A 19831-nucleotide genomic window follows, 5' to 3' on the forward strand; every position below is an offset into this window, starting at 1 on the left:
TATCACGTGAGACCGTATCAAATGCCTTATTAAAGTCTAGGTATACCACATCCACCGCTTCTCCCTTATCCACAAGACTCGTTATCCTATCAAAGAAAGCTATCAGATTGGTTTGACACTATTTGTTCTTTACAAATCCATGCTGGCTATTCCCTATCACCTTACCACCTTCCAAGTGTTTGCAGATGATTTCCTTAATTACTTGCTCCATTATTTTCCCTGGCACAGAAGTTAAACTAACTGGTCTGTTTTTATTTCCCTTTTTATAGATGGCCACTATATTTGCCCTTTTCCAGTCTTCTGGAATCTCTCCCGTCTCCCATGATTTTCCAAAGATAATAGCTAGAGGCTCAGATACCTCCTCTATTAGCTCCTTGAGTATTCTAGGATGCATTTCATCAGGCCTCGGTGACTTGCAGGCATCTAACTTTTCTAAGTGATTTTTAACTTGTTCTTTTTTTTATTTTATCTTCTAAACCTACCCCCTTCCCATAAGCATTCACTATGTTAGGCATTCCTTCAGACTTCTCAGTGAAGACCGAAACAAAGAAGTCATTAAGCATCTCTGCCATTTCCAAGTTTCCTGTTACTGTTTCTCCCTCCTCACTGAGCAGTGGGCCTACCCTGTCCTGGGTCTTCCTCTTGCTTCTAATGTATTGATAAAAGTCTTCTTGTTTCCTTTTATTCCCATAGCTAGTTTGAGCTCATTTTGTGCCTTTGCCTTTCTAATCTTGCCCCTGCATTCCTGTGTTGTCTGTCTATATTCATCCTTTGTAATCTGACCTAGTTTCCATTCTTTATATGACTCCTTTTTATTTTTTAGATCATGCAAGATCTCGTGGTTAAGCCAAGGTGGTCTTTTGCCACATTTTCTATCTTTCCTACCCAGCGGAATAGCTTGCTTTTGGGCCCTTAATAGTGTCCCTTTAAAAAACTGCCAACTCTCCTCAGTTGTTTTTCCCCTCAGTCTTGATTCCCATGGGACCTTACCTATCAGCTCTCTGAGCTTACCAAAATCCACCTTCCTGAAGTCCATTGTCTCTATTTTGCTGTACTCCCTTCTACCCTTCCTTAGAATTGCAAACTTTATGATTTCATGATCACTTTCACCCAAGCTGCCTTCCACTTTCAAATTCTCAACGAGTTCCTCCCTATTTGTTAAAGTCAAGTCTAGAACAGCTTCCCCTCTAGTAACTTTTTCAACCTTCTGAAATAAAAAGTTGTCTGCAATGCAGTCCAAGAACTTATTGGATAGTCTGTGCCCCATGGTGTTATTTTTCCAGCATATATCTGGATAGTTGAAGTCCCCCATCACCACCAAATCTTGGGCTTTGGATGATTTTGTTAGTTGTTTAAAAAAAGCCTCATCCACCTGGTTAGGTGGCCTGTAGTAGACTCCTAGCACGACATCACCCTTGTTTTTTACCCCTTTTAGCCTAACCCAGAGACTCTCAACACTTCCGTCTCCTATGTCCATCTCCACCTCAGTCCAAGTGTGTACATCTTTAATATATAAGGCAACACCTCCTCCCTTTTTCCCCTGTCTATCCTTCTTGAGAAAGCTGTACCCATCCACACCAACATTCCAATCATGTGTATTAGCCCACCAAGTTTCAGTGATGCCAACAATGTCATAATTGTATTTATTTATTAGCACTTCCAGTTCTTCCTGCTTATTACCCATACTTCTCGCATTTGTATATAGGCATCTAAGATACTGGTTTGATCTTGCCTCCCAGTTTTGTCCTGACCCTCCTTTCTCTCTGCCATTATAGCCCATGTTCCCTCTTGTTTCCGACCCATCTCCCAGGTCTCCATGTTGCCCACGTACTTGTGGGCTTTGCTCACCTGTCCCCGTCGAACCTAGTTTAAAGCCCTCCTCACTAGGTTAGCCAGTCTGTGTGCAAATAGGGTCTTTCCCCTCCTCGAAAGGTGAACACCATCTCTGCGTAGCAGTCCTTCCTGGAATAGCATCCTGTGGTCGAGGAAGCCAAAGCCCTCCTGGCGACACCATCTTTTGTTTGTTTTAAAACTGTTGCCTGTTAATTTCATTATGTGACCCTGGTTCTTGTGTTATTTGAACGAGTAAATAACACCTCCTTATTCACTTTTTCCACACCATTCATGATTTTATAGACCAGTGGTTCCCAAACTTGTTCCGTTGCTTGTGCAGGGAAAGCCCCTGGCGGCCGGGCCTGTTTGTTTACCTGCCACGTTCGCAGGTTTGGCCGATCGCGGCTCCCAGTGGCCGCGGTTTGCTGCTCCAGGCCAATGGGAGCTGCGGGAAGTGGCGCAGGCCGAGGGACGTACTATTTAAAGGATGACTTTTCCAGGGGCATGTCTATACTAGAAACTTAAGTCAACCTATGCTAGGTCGACTTACAGCCAAGCACAGTCATTACTGCTGTGGCTGATGTCCACACTGCCCTCCTTCTGTCAGTGGTGCATATCCTCACCAGCAGCATTTCCACTAACTGAAGAGGGGGAGTTTGGGGAGCTGAGAGCTTTGCCGGGAGCAGGAGGAAGCTACCTGGGCTTTTTGACTGCCTGAACAGGGAGAAGGAAGCAGGGATGGGGGCAGCCAGAGCACACCACCAACACCAGGCTTTCTTGTCAATTTCAGGGCTCCATGCTGGAAATTGACAAGAATGGCAGCCAACAGCTGATGTAAGTAACGCGGTGTCTACACAGACACTGCATCGCCCTAACTACACCAACATAAGCCCTACACCTCTCCTGGAGGTGGAGTTATGTCGGCGTAGTAGAGCACTTACACTGGCGGGAGCAAGGCTGTAGTGTGCACACTGACATAGTTAGGTTGACATAAGGCCTCTTCTTTCAACCTAACTGTGTAGTGCAGACCAGGGCGAGGTGCTCTAAAATCCTCATGCTTACTCAGATTCTCTTGAAATTTACTGTGCCTTATAAGTGTGCTAGGTAGGGTTAGGCGACCACAATTATGATCAACTGAGCATGGGGTTCCCAAGGTACAACCCTACCTCCAAACTCCACCATTTTACAAAATCAACAGGTTATAAAAAATTTTCCACATACTCGGGGCTCAGACAATTATGCTAATCATCTCCCAATTAAGCTCAGTCTTTCCAAGGCCACAGAATACGAATGCCTTGAAATGATGCCCTGGCCGGGGGGAAATCTCTACAGGTTCCAAAAAGTCCGTTGCATGAGTGCTATTCCCCACAGTCCTGGAGACCAATCGTTTAGGGGCACCATAGCGCCTGAGGCTATCTCAGGTTAGGAATGGTGTGTGGAGTAGTGCAGGTGGTCCTGACAGTGGGGAGAGAAGGACCCCACTTTGGACTTTGATGAGCTGGGGTGTGGAGACTCAGGTGGTGTCAACCCTCTCGGTGCTGGCGAATGGCATCACGGAGAAGTCTGAGCCAAGGCTACCATAGGGAGGTTTCCCCTAAAGGGTGGCCGTGGTGCCACGCGAAAGCTGCAGGATGGCTCTCTGACACTCACTGGTACTGGTGGTGCCAAGTCCTGAATCTCTGGGGACCCTGGGACTGGAAGAGTGAGCAGGCCTCTAGCAGCTGCAAATGCCTCTGGCGTTGATGGTACCACAAACTGACTGGTATGCTGTCTGCTGGAGGATGGCACTTCCCATGCCAGAGTTAGCAGAGATGGTGGGAGTACCAAGGCTGACAGAGGTGCCTGCTGCAGTACCGGGGAGGGAGAGTAGCCTGACACGGGTCTCGCTCTACCCTGATCCCCTTGCCTGCTTCCTTTCGGCACTGGGGAATGACTCTTCTCCTGATGCTTATTCTTATGCACCAGGAAGGAGGATCAGTGCTAGGACTCAACTGGCAGAAGGAGCACTCTGCATCAAAGCTGAGGTGCTTGGTACCGAGTCTAAGTGCAGCTCTGACACTGCTCTTAGGGCTATCTCCATGAGGAGGACCTTCAACCTCGCCCCTGGTCTTTCTTGGTGCGGTGTTTGAAGTCCCTGCAGATCTGACAACAGTCTTTCCTATGAGCTTCCCCTAAACATGTGAGACAGCTCGAGTGTGGGTTGCTCAAGGGCACTGACTTGCCACATACAGGGCTTGAAGCCTGGTGAATGAGGCATACCCCGGCCCAATGGATCAGACAAGCCTCTCCAACTAAGTGCGGAGGCATCCAAAACTCACTAACTACTAAAACTACTACTAACAAAAACTAACTATATACACGAAAAAAAGAGAAGGAAAACCACTGGGATAAATTGCCTGAGCAATGAGGGAAGTTCCAGCAACTGTCATGGGCGATAAGAAGGAACTGAAGGGGTAGTGGGGCCTTTTATGGCAGTAGTATGAGCGCATGGCTCCAGAGATCACTGGAGTTGACTCAATGGATACTACTAAGGGAAAAAATTCCAGCAATTGTGATCGGGACACACACACACACCTACACTGGAATGGACATGTGGCAAGCACTCCAAGGAGAACGAATCTTCCAGTCAATCAGGATCAGATTCAGATCAATGGTCCAGCTAGTCCAATGTCTAACCACTGCCCATACCAGAGGGTTTAGAGAAAGGTAAAAGAAATTGCGTACTCATGGACATTTACAAAATAGCTTATTCGTATGAGACGTTTCTTCCTAATTCCAAGCAGTTAGTGATTAGTTTATGCCAAGAGATATGATATTCCTCATATCACCCATATAAAGTTTTAATCCTTTTTTGACTCCTGCTTTCCTCTTCTGATCCCCTTACCCAGGGGAAACAACTGGACTCTGAAAATGAGCTGGGAAACCTCCTTCCACCCCCCGCCCAGTTGAGACTTTGAATTGCTCAAACTGTAAGCAAAGAGCTGGGGCCATTTCCCAAACTGAAGGGAAAACAGGGAGGTAGGAAGCAGTCCAAGGGAGGCTGATCTGGAATAGCAGTCCCCTTCGGCCAAGACCCAGCAGAGAGTGAGGTCCCAGATTTCCCTACCTTTCTCCCCTCCCCCAGCTGCCTGGAGATCCCAGGAATCTCAGGAGGACGATGAACTGTGACTTGGCCACTGCTGCCACCAACAGGGCTGCCTAGAAGAGCCAATCCCAAGACTAGGATAGACATTTTGACTGAAGCCTGACTGCTAGGTCCCAGGCAAAGCCCACTAAATGCCCCTACACCTCAACCAAAGACAGCATCTACATACATACAATTATATACTTTGCACTTACTTGGCAACTTATTTTTCTTTTCTTATTTTCAATCTGTTATGTATTGTAGTTAAATATCAGTGATAATTAAATAAAAGTATAAAGAAATAAGTTCTTCTTGGATATAAAAATTGTTTTTACACCTTTAATTATAGCTGAATGTAACTGGTAATTCTATTCTGCAATTCAACCACAGACAACCCCCCACCCCCGCCAGTTTTCATGGCAGAACTTGACTTTGATATTCTCTTTACACATACAGAACTCCTTTGACATTATATGGGGATCCCAGACGTAGGCAGAGCGAAGCACCAGAATCAAGATTGGTCATCTGTATCCAGAGACTGTTCCTCAATATTTTCAACTGGTAAGAGACAGCAGTACACAGATTAGCTGTGGGAGAAGGCCAGTTAGGCCCCACTGGCTCCTAGATTCTGGGACATCTGATCCCTACACAAGCCACGTACACAAGCTTCCTCACCAGGGGAGAGCTCATAATGGTCTCTTGTCCCTGAGGGATAATCAAAATGAGGCAAGAAAACCAAGAGCAGCAAAGAGAACATAATTCCATGTCAGCAAAACTATTAAACCAACATAACCATCACACTATGATGTTAAAGGAGAAGATGGTGCTCAGGGATTAAAATGCTCATGGCCTGGGGTTGCAAGGGAAGAAACATAACAAGCAAGTATTAACTTTTTTTCCCCCAAAGCTATAGCAAAGAGGGTTAAGAACAAAATATAATTACTGTGGGAAGGGCAGTGTAGAAGGGCACATTGGATCAGCAATGGCAATAGAAAACTATTCTTTGAGGCACCAGAAGAGAAAGATGGAACATAGGGCAGAGCTTAGGGGAGGGAGAGAAAGATTAAATAAATGTGTGTAGATATAGTGTATCCCCCTGGTTAACAAAAAGAAGCACCAAATTTAGCATAAAAGCTATTTTTATTTCCAAAGCAAATGTTTGAATGGCTACCAACAAATGAGAATCAATCTTTCCTTAGGAAAAAATCTAAAAATTAGAAATGCAAAACAAAAGGAAAGATATCCTCTCTTTTTATACAGAACATCTACCTCTATCTAGCCACCCATAATAACTACTGAACATTGTTTTCCATCGTGTCAGCTATCCTAGGAACAAAGTGAGATGCAAACACACTATTGGTAAGTCTACATTGCACAAAAGAAATCCCCAAGGCAGCAAGTCTCAGAGCCAAGCCAACTCACTCAGGCTCATGAGTAGGGCCCTACCAAATTCACAGCCATGAAAAAACACATCACAGACCGTGAAATCTGGTCTTTTGTGTGTTTACACCCTATACTATACAGATTTCACTGGGGTGGGGAGGAGGTGGAACCCAACGTTTCTCAAATTGTGGTCCCAACCCAAAAGGGAGTTGGGGGGGAGGGTTAGGGGAGTTGCAAGGTTATTTTAGGGGGATCACAGTATTGTCATGCTTACTTCTGCGCTGCCTTCAGAGCTGGGCTGCCAGAGAGCGCAGCTGTTGGCCAGGCACGGAGCTCTGAAGGCAGCACCCCACCAGCAGCAGTGTAGAAGTAAAGGTGGCAATACCATACCATGCCCCCCTTACTTCTGCGCTGCTGGCTTCAGAGCTGGGCGGCCAAAGAGTGGCGGCTGCTGACTGAGGGCCCAGCTCTGCAGGCAGCAGCACAGAAGTAAAGGTGGCAATACAATAGCATGCCATCCTTACTTCTGCGCTGCTGCTGGCGACAGCTCTGCCTTCAGAGGTGGGCTCCCAGCCAGCAGCCACCACTCTCCAGCTGCCCAGCTCTGAAGGCAGCACCGCCACCAACAGCAGCGCAGAAGTAAAGGTAGCAGTACCGCAATTCCCCCTACAATAACCTTGTGATGCCCCGCACAACTCCCTTTTGGCTCTAGGCACCAGCGCTCCAAGCATGTGCTTGGGGCAGCACTTTCCAAGGGGCGGCATTCCAGCTCCTTTTTTTTTTTTTTTTTGCTTGGGGCACAAAAAGCCAGGAGCCGGCCCTGAGAGGAGGTGAGCTGCGGCAGTAGGGGGGGTGCAGGGAGGGCCGCAGGAAGTAACCCGGGGGGGTGGGGGGGCAGAGGAACCGCTTCCCCCACCAGCTCACCTCCGCTCCACTGCTGACTGCTCCCCTGAGCGTGCCGCTACTCCGCTTCTCCCTCCCAGGCTTGCCACAAAACAGCTGATTCGCGCGGCAAGCCTGGGGAGAAGCAGAGCAGCAGTGGCACGCTCAGGGGAGCAGGCGGTGAGGAGGTGAGCTGCGGCGGGGGGGGCGAGGGGAAGGCCGCAGGAAGTAACCTGGGGGAGGGGGGGTAGAGGAACCGCTCCCCCCCCAGCTCACCTCCGCCTCCTCCCCCGAGCACACCGCCGCTCTGCTTCTCCCCCTCCCTCCCAGGCAAGCCTGGGAGGGAGGGGTAGGAGGGGAAATGCGGCATGCCCAGGGGAGGAGGCGGGGCCGGGGATTTGGGGAAGGGGCGGAGCTGGCAAAAAACTTGGAGCTGGCCCTGGTCAAGACCCCTGCAATTACAACACTGTGAAATGTCAGATGTAAATAGCTGGAGTCATGAACTTTACGATTTTTTAAATCCTATGACTGTGAAATTGACCAAAATGGACCATGATTTTGGCAGGACCCTACTAATGAGGCTTGCACTCTGGGGCTAAAAATAGCAATGCAGACATTCCCACTTATGCTGGAGCCTTGTTTCTTGGACCCACCTCTCTTGTCAGGGGCTCGAGCCCAGGCTCTAAAACAAGTGGGAATGTCTACACTGCTATTTTTAGCTTTAGAGTGCGAGCCATATGAACCCAGTCAGCTGACCCCAGCTCTGAGACTCACTGCCACAGTGGGTTTTTTGGGATTTTGGTTTGGTTGGGGTTTTTTTGTTTGTTTGTTTGTTTTGCAGTGTAGACATATCCTAGAAGGATAAATCAATATTTGTAACAGGTGTTCCTCACACAAAATGGAATTATTATAACAGCTACAATAATCATGTTTTAAGATTAATATTTTCCTTTGTAAAACATAATGGAGTTGCTACAAAATTTTGTACAAATAAGTATAAAGCAGTCTGTAATAGAATAATTATATGAACACATACTCAGTCCTGTTCTTCAATGGTGCAAATTGCTTAGCAATTTAAAAAAAAAAAGCTACAGCAAATAATTAAAGAGATAACTGATGAATGCTGATGTCCTGAAATAATTTCAACAATTACACATTATTTGTATCAAGAGTATTGCCAGCAGAAAAGAAAGAACAGAATGAGGGGTTGGAGAGAGGCTACTGAATTAACAAAGGAAGAAATAGTGGAATGGAAATTTAATTTTCAAAACTGGCTACCAAGTAAGGACTTTAGGCCAAGGACATTTTGTCTCATGGTCAGTTCATCCCAAAGATGAGCAAATAAAAAACAATTCCTCTATAACAGAGGTTCTCAAACTGAGTTCCATTCTGGTGGTCCATGGATAGTTCCCTCTAAGGTGCGCACCTGGGTGGCCGTACATGAGAGAAGGAAGGGCCACCCACCTAATTAGTGGAGCCGTGCAGGCATGGCTCCACTAATTAGGTGCCTGGACCCTGGAGAAGATGCACATATAAGGTGAGGTGGTGGCCTTGGGGGAATAAGGGGTAGGTGGGAGGGGGCAGTGGGGTGAGAAGAGAGGATGGGGGAAATTTGGGACATGCAGGGCTACGGCAGCCAGCGAAAGAGGCTGTTTGCCGGGGAGAGACTGAGCTTCTTCCCAGCCTCAGCTCTGTGGCTGCTGTGGCGGGGGAGAGAGGGAGAGACTCCCTGCTTCCCAGCCCCAGTTTGGGGGCTGCCACGGTGGGGGAGAGAGGGAAAGACCCCTGCTCCTTCCCAGCCTGAGCTTGGAGGCTGCCGCAGCAGGGGAGAGGGCACATCCATCGCATTAGGAAGGTAAGACTACTGATATTAAAATATGAGTTGTGCACTTTTATTTGTGGAACAAAAAGGTAATTATTATTAAGTTTTTTTTTATATAGCACTTTTATCCAAAGTGCTTTACAATAGCTAGCTAATGGTACAAACATCTGAAAAGATCATTAAGTGGACCGCCGAGACTTTCAGCAATTTTCAAGTGGTCCGCGGAAAAAAAAAGAGTTTGGGAGCCACTGCTCTATAAACACATAATGGGCACAGTCCATTATTTAAGACAGTTCAAGCAAAACAATAAAATAAAGTGCTACACTGTTATATTTAGATAGGTCGTAGGTCAAAATCTTTGCATGTGTGTGTGTTAGAGAATAGGAATGGAATTTGAAAGTCAAACATTGCATAAGGTGTACACCCGGAATTAATCATTTCTGCCCAAGTGAATTATACCACAATGTCCGGTAGATCATAAGTTCTTAAGTCACTAGTCAGATGCTGCAGAGTGAGTAAAACATGATGCCAATGCAGGCCACCTATCTCCACCCAAATCAGCTTGTAATCAGCAACCCCTATGTCATAGCGTACTCCTGGCTTTCTCACAAACTTCTGCAACCTCAGGATACAGGAATCATCCAGAATCCACATGCTGAGAACCCTGCTGGTCAGATACCTACACTGTCAGTTCCAAACCTCCACATTACATGTCTTTGGAATCCCCACATTAATCTGCCCCGAGCAAGTAAGCCGCTACCCACTCCCAGGAGCTAGTAAAATACAGATGTTCTCAAGTAGCTATTTCAAGGCTTGCCTTCTCATCCTCGTTGCCCACTCCCTCTGCAGACATAACCCCTTTCCCCTATCCCTACATCCCAACCTACGCCCTCCCATCTCACACAGTCCTCTGGCTCCTCCCCACTCAATATAACAAGAATGTTGGTTAGACTGCCCCTTGACTGTTGTGTTCACAATAAACTTCCCCCTAAAATAAAAACATGCTGCACTGTAACAGAGACAACTTGTATCAAGCAATGTGAGTTATTAAATCTCTATTGCACAAGTGTACAAAGGTTCAGATTAGGAACATCAGTGGCAGGACATTCACCAGGGGCAATGGCATCAGCCACATTCCCCCAAGGTACCCAGGCAAGCATATAATGGCTGCATAGAAATCCTCCCTCTCCAAGTTTTTTTCCTTTATTGACTGCATGAGCAGTGTAATCCTTCCAGACTACACATCTGCACATGCAAAGAAGTGAATATATTCTCAAATACCGTTCTTAATTTGGGTCCTCCAAAGATTTAGTGTTTGCCATGCACTACCTTGGGTAAAATTTGACAGATTGAGACCCGCATCACATGGAAAGGTTCATCTCTAGCTCTGCACAAAAGAAACCCCACCTAAAAACTTTTTGAAAAAAGGCTACTTTGGGGGGGGGGGGCTTATATCTCCACAACCTTAGCTCAAATGACCCCAAATTTGGGCACTAACACTACCCTGAAGCCCCCAGAGGCATACCAAATTTAAAAGGAATTAAACTATGCATGTCAATTTTAGAGGACTTAGCAAGATCGACCTTTAATCAGAAATCGTAATGGAAGCCTAATTATAGTGGTGTTCCCATGCCACTGCAATTTAGTCGTGGTGAAGTATCTTCATACATGGACATGTTTAACATACAGCATCTTATCCATTATGTCATAGTTGCAGGAGATACTGTTACCTATGTATGCCGGATCTGAATGTTATGCAAAACCAAAAGCACTAACAAAAATTGTACTCGGTTCCAATAAGTGCAAGGCTGTCTGTGTTTCTATTTCTAACCTCTATTTTGCACAGATAGCCTTCCCAATTTCTCACTCCCACCAAAAAGCCAAATTCATTGTCCCTATGATATACACACGTCTCCACACTAGGGATTGAATTACTTTTCATGGCATGAGGACAGGGGCGGCTCTAGAAAATAGGCTGCCCCAGGCAGCGCGGTGTGCTGCGCCGCCCTTCCTCGGTCCCGCGGCGGGTCCCCTCTTCCCGCGGCTCCGGTTGAGCTCCCGTGGCAGGTCCACCGGAGCCCCGGGACGAGCGGACCTGCCGCAGGCATGACTGCGGGAGCTCCACCGGAGCCGTGGACCTCCCGCGGGCACGGCTGCGGACGGTTCGCGGGTCCGGCGGCTCCGCTTGAGCTGCCGCAGTCATGCCTGCGGGAGGTCCAGCCGAGCCGCGGGACGAGCGTCCCCTTCGCAGTCATGCCTGCGGCAGGTCCGGTCGTCCGCGGCTCCGGTGGACCTCCTGCAGGCATGACTGCGGCAGGTCCACCGGCCCAGCCTGCCGCCCCCTAGATTTGGCCGCCCTAGGCAACAGCTTGGTTTGCTGGTGCCTAGAGCCGCCCCTGCATGAGGACCAGAGGCCCTAAATTTCCCAGAATTTGAGACCAAGGACCTGATCCAAAACCTATTGATAACAGTGGAAAGACTCCATTTGGATTAAGCAATAAAAAGAACCTGTGAAGAACCTTAATTGGCTCTCTCACAGTACAACTTTTATACAAGATAACAGACTACAGATAACACCTGACTTCGTCCGCTTCTCATGAACAACTAAAATTGAGTTCCGAAGCTTTAGAAACTTCATTTCTGATAGAGCAGATATTGTGCTCTGTCCTAGAACTGCCCCCCTCCCGCTCTAATCCTAAATAAAATGTTCTGTTGGATAGACATCAGGTTGATCTTTGGAAAACATGTTACAAAGCCCTGTCTTTGAAAGCCTTGCATCACTTGACCAGTTGGTTCTTCTACAAAGAAAGAAGAAAAAAAAGAGGACATTGAAAGGGTAGATTACGGTAATTCCTGGAGATCTGAACAAAAAATAATTACTACCACCAGTGTCTTACTGAAAGTTCTGGAAGATGGCCAGCCCCATAATGAGATAGCAGGATACTGGACATATTCTGACGAGTGAAATTTAGAACACCTGTGTCAAGGTCCGACACAAACAACTGCTACATCAATATAGGTACGTACTTAACACGCACACACACACACACAGAGCCATTAAAAAGGCCCTTATTTTCAAAAATGTGTGCAATATCCAATGCCCACACTTTACTTTGGATACTTGAGTGCATGGTGCTTTACAAAATTAAAAGACACTTTGCTGTCCTGAAGACATAACAGTCTAAGGCTCTGATCCTGCACTTCACTGCACCAGCATAAGGCTCATAGAAGTCAAGAGGACATAGTGTACCTGCATACAGTAAACCACACGGTCAAGGCATCAGTAAGATAAATGTCTGAGTGAGATAATTGAAGGAACCAAAGGGCAGTTTCCAGCCTGAAACTGGATCTTTTGTTTCATCTTTTGAGGTCAAACACTCAAACTCCACAGTACTTTTTAGGACCAAATATGCAAATATGTACAATAGCTGCATAAGAACAGCCATACTGGGTCATAGCAATAGTCCATCTAGCCCAGTATCTTGCCTCTGACAGAGGCCAGCGCTAGATGCTTCAGAGGGAACAAACAACAGGTTAATTTCGAGTGATCCATCCCCTGTCATTCAGTCCCAGCTTCTGGCACTTGGAGGTTTAGGGATACCGAGAGCATGGAGTTCTGTCCCTGACCATCTTGGCTAATAATCATTAAAGCTTCGAGTTTGTCACGGAGATCACGGATTCCGTGACTTTCTGTGACTTCTGCAGCGGCTGGTGCACCTGGCCCCCCGGCAGCTCAGGCAGCTGGGGCAGTCTCGGGCCACTGTGTCCCACTCCCCCAGCAGCAGCAGGGGTTTGTGTTTGGGTGTGGGAGGGGGCAGGGGCACGGGAGGGGGTGAAGCGGGCTCTGGGCAGCGCTTACCTCAGGGGGCTCCCCGGAAGCGGGGCATCCCCCTCACTGCAGGCACCACCTCCGGAGCTCTGGGCAGAGGCAGCCCACTCCCCCAACACCAGCGGGGGGTCCCAGCCAGACTGCCTGCCCTACCCAGCACCATCGGGGGGCCCAGGCTGTGTGCCGTCACCCACCCCCAACACCTCCGTGCCGCCACCCGAGCAACCATTCCCTCCAGATTCAGACTACAGTAGAAGTCATGGACAGGTCACTGACCGTGAATTTTTGTTTACTGCCCAAGACCTGTCCATGACTTTTCAAAAAAAAAATACCTGTGACTAAAACGTCGCCTTAATAATCATTGATGAACCCATCCTTCATGAACTTAGCTAATTCTTTTCTGAACCCCACAATACTTTTGGCCTTCACAATATCCCCTGGCAAGGAGTTCCACAGATTAATAAGCAGCAGGTTATATACTTTACATAATTTCATTGGGTGACCTAGGTCCTGTGTCATGTGAAGGGGTAAATAATATCCCCAGTCACTTTCTCCATACCTTTCGTTATTTTATAGACCATCATATTCCCCTCCCCTGTCGGCAGCTCTTTTCTAAGCTGAAAAGACCCTGTCTTTTTAGTCCCTTTTCACATGGAAGCTGTTCCATACCCCTAATCATTTTCATTACCCTTCTCTGCACCTACTTCAACTTAAGGACACGGGACTAATACAAAGGAGAGGAAAAAACTGTTATTGTACAGCTGGAGAAAACTTGTTCAAGAACAAAATGACTGGAAACCAGATTTTCCCTAATTGTCTTAAGACAAGTACTTAGAGCTCTAACTGAAGATACTGAGTGTTACAATTATTCAGGTTCGGCTGCCTCTGATATTAGTTTCCATAATTCAAACTTGGCATATGATGTAAATTATTTGGATTTTCTGGCAGATTTCCATGGTCAAAGTGATAGGTAGCTTCTAACCACTAGGTTAAAAGGATGGACAAGCATGGAAACTATAGCCAATTAAGCAATAAATTACAAAGAAGAAATGAAGCCAACAAGATTTTATTGAGAATTAATCTTGCCGACTTAAATTCTCAATAAATGTGAAGACCTATTTGAAGAAAACAAAGTTAACTGATTCCCATCCACCCCTTTTGTTTTTTTAATATATTTTTCTAGCACTCTCTCACACTTTCTGCAGGTTTAATTATTGAATCAGACCGTGTATGTTTTCTGGAATATAATTTAGAAGAGTCTTATCCTATGACCTAGATATATCTTCTCTACTACAAATCCATGCTTCTCTGATAAGTTATTAGTTACCTTTTAAATAGTTTTTATTCATTCAAGCTCTAAAGTTCTAATTTCCCTACTCTGAAATCCTTATAGAAATAGCACCCTTTTCTCAAGATAATTTTGACATAAAGTACCTGGCCTCCTACGCTGGTCACTAATCAGCAGGGTGGATAAAAATCAATGATTTAAAAACAAATAAATAAAATAAAAATCAGATTTTATTTAAATCAGACTTTTTTGATAAAAAGGTTTTTTCCTCAAAAAGCAATCTAAAGATAGTTTTAATTAAGATACATCTTTGAGCTATAATGTCTCATCATGGAATAGGGATTATAAATTCTAATTCTGTAGTATGAGAATATATTTATCTAATGTTTAAGAAAACTTTTGTAAATGACTTCCAATAGTTCCTGGATTAGGGACTCAATTTTATGGGGTTCCAGGGGCTTTTGTATAGATTTAGGTTAATCTTTCTATCTACCCAATGGGACTCAGTGCTCAGTCTAGAAGAAACCATCAGAGATGCTTCGTTTTGCAATTCTCAAACTGTGGATTTGTGTCTCCAGAGAACATGCTTGTTAACCGAAAAAATGTTTTTATATTTATTTATTTATTTAGAGGTGAGAAATAACAGACCTCAACCCTATTGTCCCTCTGCAAATTTGTGTACACAGAGTCAATCCCTTACCTCTCTCTAAAAGTGCAAAGTTTCAAAAAGTTCAATGAATAGAAGAAGATTGTTGGGGCAGAATAGATCTGGACAAGGAGAAGAAGTCTGGAGATAAATGTGAGAAGGGAGGGACAGGCAGTAGAAACAGAAGTGGAATTGTTTGAGCAGCATATTCCCAAAGTCTTGAGGTCTTTCTGAGTGTAGCCTTCATTGATTTGAGATCTACCATACCATTCTCTCACTAGAAGGGAAAACATATCATGGCAGCAGGCTGTAAAAGAGACCCAGTTTGGGAATAAGAAATATGTTTGCTGATGATGTTTTAAAGAAAGTCACACCAGTGAACTGGTGGAAGTCACTTAAGCAGTTGGATTCAGAGACTGTTGAAGTGATAATCTCACTTTTAACAGCAGTAGCTTCTTCTGCCGGAGTAGAGAGAATATTATTTTCCTTTGGACTAATTCATTCCAAACTGAGAAATCGTTTGGGACCTGTTTCTCATAAGTTTCTCATGTTGACCTGTTATATTTTTTTTTTTTTTTTTCATTTAACTATTTTTTTAGTTAAAAAACATTTTTAACAAAAACAAATTGATTTAAAAAAAAAAAATATTTAAAAAAAAAAAAATTCAATATTTTTTTTTAAAAAAATATATATAGTTTGCTGTTGTTGAAAAAAAAAAAAAAAGACAGATTGTTGTTGTTTTTTTTAAAAAAATAAATAAAAATGTCTGTCTGTCTGATTCTTCTCCTAATAATATAGGCAGAAGAAAATCCTCCAAATATTAATGATTAACCTGTTGAATTGGAGATATTTATGAAATCATTTGGAGGTGAACTATCTGCTTCAATTACCTTTGGTAAATGAAATAACCAAACAATCATTCATTTTCTGATATAGTTGTAAAACTAATTTGAAAAGTTTTCACAATATCACTTTAAAAATGTATAGTGTGTACCTTCTAAAAATGACATCTACATCTATCTCTGAGTTCTGAAGAATATGTATTAAGGTTATAACAACCAACAAGAATGCACTTTTATGTAGCAATCCATGATTAACATTTAGTCTTCCTGACTAGTAATTTAAATCAAATCCACCCTGCTAATCAGTTGCAAATTTAATAAAATGTTTAGATCTTTTGTCTCTTCTCTTTTATTCATTAATCTGCAATATTCTAACAATAGCTAAGGGCATAGTTCCCACCACTGCACTGTCCATAATACATACTGATTTGTATTTGAAGATTGCCAGGGGAGAGCAATTTAGTTATTCACGACTCAGTATCAGATATTCTTTTATCATCTGCAAAGTTTATCTTTTTTTTTCCCCCTGAGCATTTGAAAAAGGTCTGAGGGAAGGAAAAAATGTACTTAGATTGCAAACTCTTTGGCGTAGGAACTGTCTTCTTGTTCTGTTTGGGGAGTGCCTAGTACAATGGGTTCATGATCCATGAATGGGGCTCTTAGATGCAAGGTTAATATAAATAATATTATAAGTATTATATTAAATAAATAAATAATACTAATGATAATAATGTTACTGGTTGGAAAGAAAGGGATTGCTGCAGTTTTCTTATAGTGAAAGGAATTTTGGATAATTGTATTTATAAACACACACGTATATAAGTATACATATTTTGTTCATTGATGTGAAATTCTCAATCAACAGCATTGGAGAGAGCGTAGCACAATGTTAGGTTTCTGTTTTTTAAATTACACTATCCAAGTTGCAAGATGTAATGACAGATTCAAATCTATGAGCACCTTCAAAACATGGAAGGACACGTTAATGTGGAAATACTTAATCTGTGAGAGGCTGTGCCAGCTACACCATTTTTACAACTGAAATTGCCAGAGGATCCATGGATTGGTACTTATTGCAACTTCAGAAATGGTCACACTATCCTCAGAAGTGAAAAAAAAAATTATATTCTAGCAGGCTGGAGAGTTTTAGGGAGGAGTGAAATGGAAAGAAAATCTAGAATGAAGAAGAGATGAGAAATCACAGTCCACTAACAGAATAAATCAGAAACAGAAAAACATGAATTTGAACAAACTGGAAACATATTTTACATGGAAAAAAACTTCTATTAATTAAAAGGACTGGTCTTCATATCAGCATAAACAAAGGGTCTTGGAAGAAATCAACCCATTTTTAAAAAATAAGTAGTTAGTCACCATCTGAATTGTAGTGATTATTACTAAGCAAAAACAGAACATTCTGTGGTTCAGACTACTGGACACTTCAGTCAATATGGCATAATGTGCCATATGCATGGCAAGCTGTATAAAAACTGTAGAGATGAATCAATTTAATAAAGGGTAAGTAAATAACTTTGTACAAGATAATTTTAGCTCACTGTACAGAACTTAACTATTTTAGCACGCCTGCTAGTTTTACAATTATCACCCAGTTTGAGGTTCATTCTTCTCAATTATTAAGAACAGTAGTTGACAAACTTCTTGTTGTTAGGACCCTCTTGGGAACCATAACTAATTTCCAGGCATATACAGATATACACACACACCCACAGTGTTCAGTAATCTCCCTGTTCACCTCCCCGACCCTAACCCCACATTCTTTCAGATTTTCTTTCCCTTTGCTCCCTCTTTCAAAGATCAGGGTAGAAGGGAGAGAGCTAGAATAGCTTTATTATGGAGTTATTGAAACAGCTTCATTACATGATGTTCACCAACTTATCCAGTATTACCATCAGGTTTAGAATTAAAGGATCATTATTTTACAATAACAGAAATTATGCATTATGATGAATTTTGTGACCTACTTATTACAAACTCTGCTAACAAGTTTACTGTAACATTTTATTAATATATTAGCAATAATTTCAGTATAGATCTATAGTAGTTACTGTGAAAAAGTAATCTTTTAATAACAGTTGCCACATCATAGTGGCCAAAATATCTGTACTTAGGTGAGTGATTTTCTCACCTAAGAATCAGTCATCTGTAGAGACTGTAGGAGATGCTAGTGTTATGTGCGCACCGAGTAGTTGCTTGCCCAAGGTAGTGATTACATCCTGGTATATCACATCCACTAGTGGGCAAAACAAAGAAATGGCAGGTTGATGATACTAGTGAATTCAGTGCCACTGAGTGTTACACAACTGCTAATGGTACAAAGGACATCACAGTCCAGATACAGAAGAAATGGATTGTAAGCATAGTCTTATTTGTCTGTTGAAACACTGTACCTGTTAAGTCACTGCAGACATTGAACCATAGGGTATGAAGATGAAAGTAAAGCTATTTAAAAAACAAAAAACAACCAAAGAGTACAGTAAATAAACTTAAAGAAAGCACTTCAAAATTTAGTATGCGTGTACACACACACACACACACACAAATTTTGCTTTTGTTGATAGGGACGCTAGCACCAAGAAGTACACACTGATTATTTTTTCTGACACTTTATCTTCAAGTTTTGTTCCACTCAGCTTCTCTGAAGATAAGACGCTTGGGAGCACAGAATGTGTAGCGATGTGGCTGTGAGGTATAAAAGGGACTATATACCCATTTTAAACCATTTTATATCCTGAATGTTACTAGCAGACCCACAGCTTTGAAAAGTTAGTAATCAAATGAAATCAGAAAGTATATACATCTATTTAATTCATTCTTCTCATGTCAAGCAGGTATCCTTACCTATATTGAACTAAACTTTATTTTTGTCACAAGAGGAATAAATCTCTTTAGGATGGGGTGGGGGAGGAGGGAAATGATAAGTTTTTACTGAATATATCATTTGAATTTAAACAAAAACAAAAATCTTTGAATTCTAGCAGTTCTGTATATTTTGACACAACATATTATGCAATTAACTGTGACTGGAAAGAGAAAAAAGGAAATACTGACCTTCCACTTCTGAATTGCAATGGAGATGTTGCTACTGCCCCTTTTAAGAAGTCTTGCTCCTCTGCCTTATTATGCTCATTGTAAATTAGTGGAATACCATCATCCTTAAAATTGGAGTGTGGACTTAGTTCTGCTAAACAACTTTTATTACTTCTCCTTGAAAGATCATCCATGGTAGCTGGTTCTTCAGAATTTACCCCCTCCTTATCTGCAAAAACCACGAATAAATGTTTTGCAAAAATGTTCTTACAAGATGAAAACACAGCAAGGGGTCTTTTAAATGTAATATAGCAATTTTTACTTCATACTATCTTTCCTATTATCGCAGCAAGCTGACATCAATTAGAGAAATCTGTATCAAAGTAACTAAAACACAATGTTCTACTTTGCATCAGAGATCTTTTAAGAGACATTCATTCTTTAAAAAAAAAAAAAAAAAAAAAAAACCCTAATTTCTAAAGATACCCAAAGTATTTTAAGGCTTTTGGCCTTTCAATTATTTTGAAACTTTTCGTTCCTCATAGAACTAGAAAGTATCACATTTTTCAGTAATAAGGTTGAGACTGCTGGCCAGAAATTGGATATAAAAAGTAATTTAAACAGTACGTACAATTAAGATTAAAGGAAAACTCTCAAGGTTAACATGTCCCCAAAAGGAACCTACGCTAAAGCCAATGTAAATGTTTCCCTGATACTGAAAAATGTCTTAGTCCTGAAAAATAAAGGCTGCAACAACATTAAATTCTCTTCTCCTCAACCAGACAACAAAGCAATATCCTGGTGCTGGGATCTATGGATCAGATTGTAGATAGGCTCACATGATAGGAGGGCATAAAATCACATGGTAAAAGCACATATTGTAGAATGCCTCTTTATATGCTTATTTTGGAGTAAGAACAAAAATGGGATAAACAGATTGGTACTAGCATACATTCAGTGCCTCACATTACAGTTTGATTATTATACTGAATATAATGTCATTTTTATATTCCAAATGACCACTCGTTACAAAGTTTTAACTAATTTTCTGTAACTATTTTCAGGATAGCAATGCATCAAATAGTTCTTCCCCTCCTCACAATAAACTACTGTTAACACTTTACCATATTTAGA

At 42.9% G+C, this 19831-nt stretch overlaps 1 protein-coding gene across 9 annotated transcripts in view; it reads right to left on the bottom strand.

Moving 5' to 3' along the window:
- The window catches only part of ARMC2 (armadillo repeat containing 2), a 165017-nt gene that overhangs the window by 87602 nt on the left and 57584 nt on the right, over positions 1 to 19831 (bottom strand). For 8 of the 9 annotated variants that reach the window (XM_039531129.1, XM_039531132.1, XM_039531124.1 and 5 more), the window contains one exon: positions 18719 to 18926. In XM_039531129.1, the coding sequence (XP_039387063.1) occupies positions 18719 to 18926 (208 nt within the window). The remainder of the gene's footprint in view (positions 1 to 18718; positions 18927 to 19831) is intronic. The other variant, XM_039531130.1, reaches the window with a different exon arrangement.

This window comes from Mauremys reevesii, linkage group 3 (assembly GCF_016161935.1).
Source record: "Mauremys reevesii isolate NIE-2019 linkage group 3, ASM1616193v1, whole genome shotgun sequence".
Classification (NCBI taxonomy): Eukaryota; Metazoa; Chordata; order Testudines; family Geoemydidae; genus Mauremys; species Mauremys reevesii.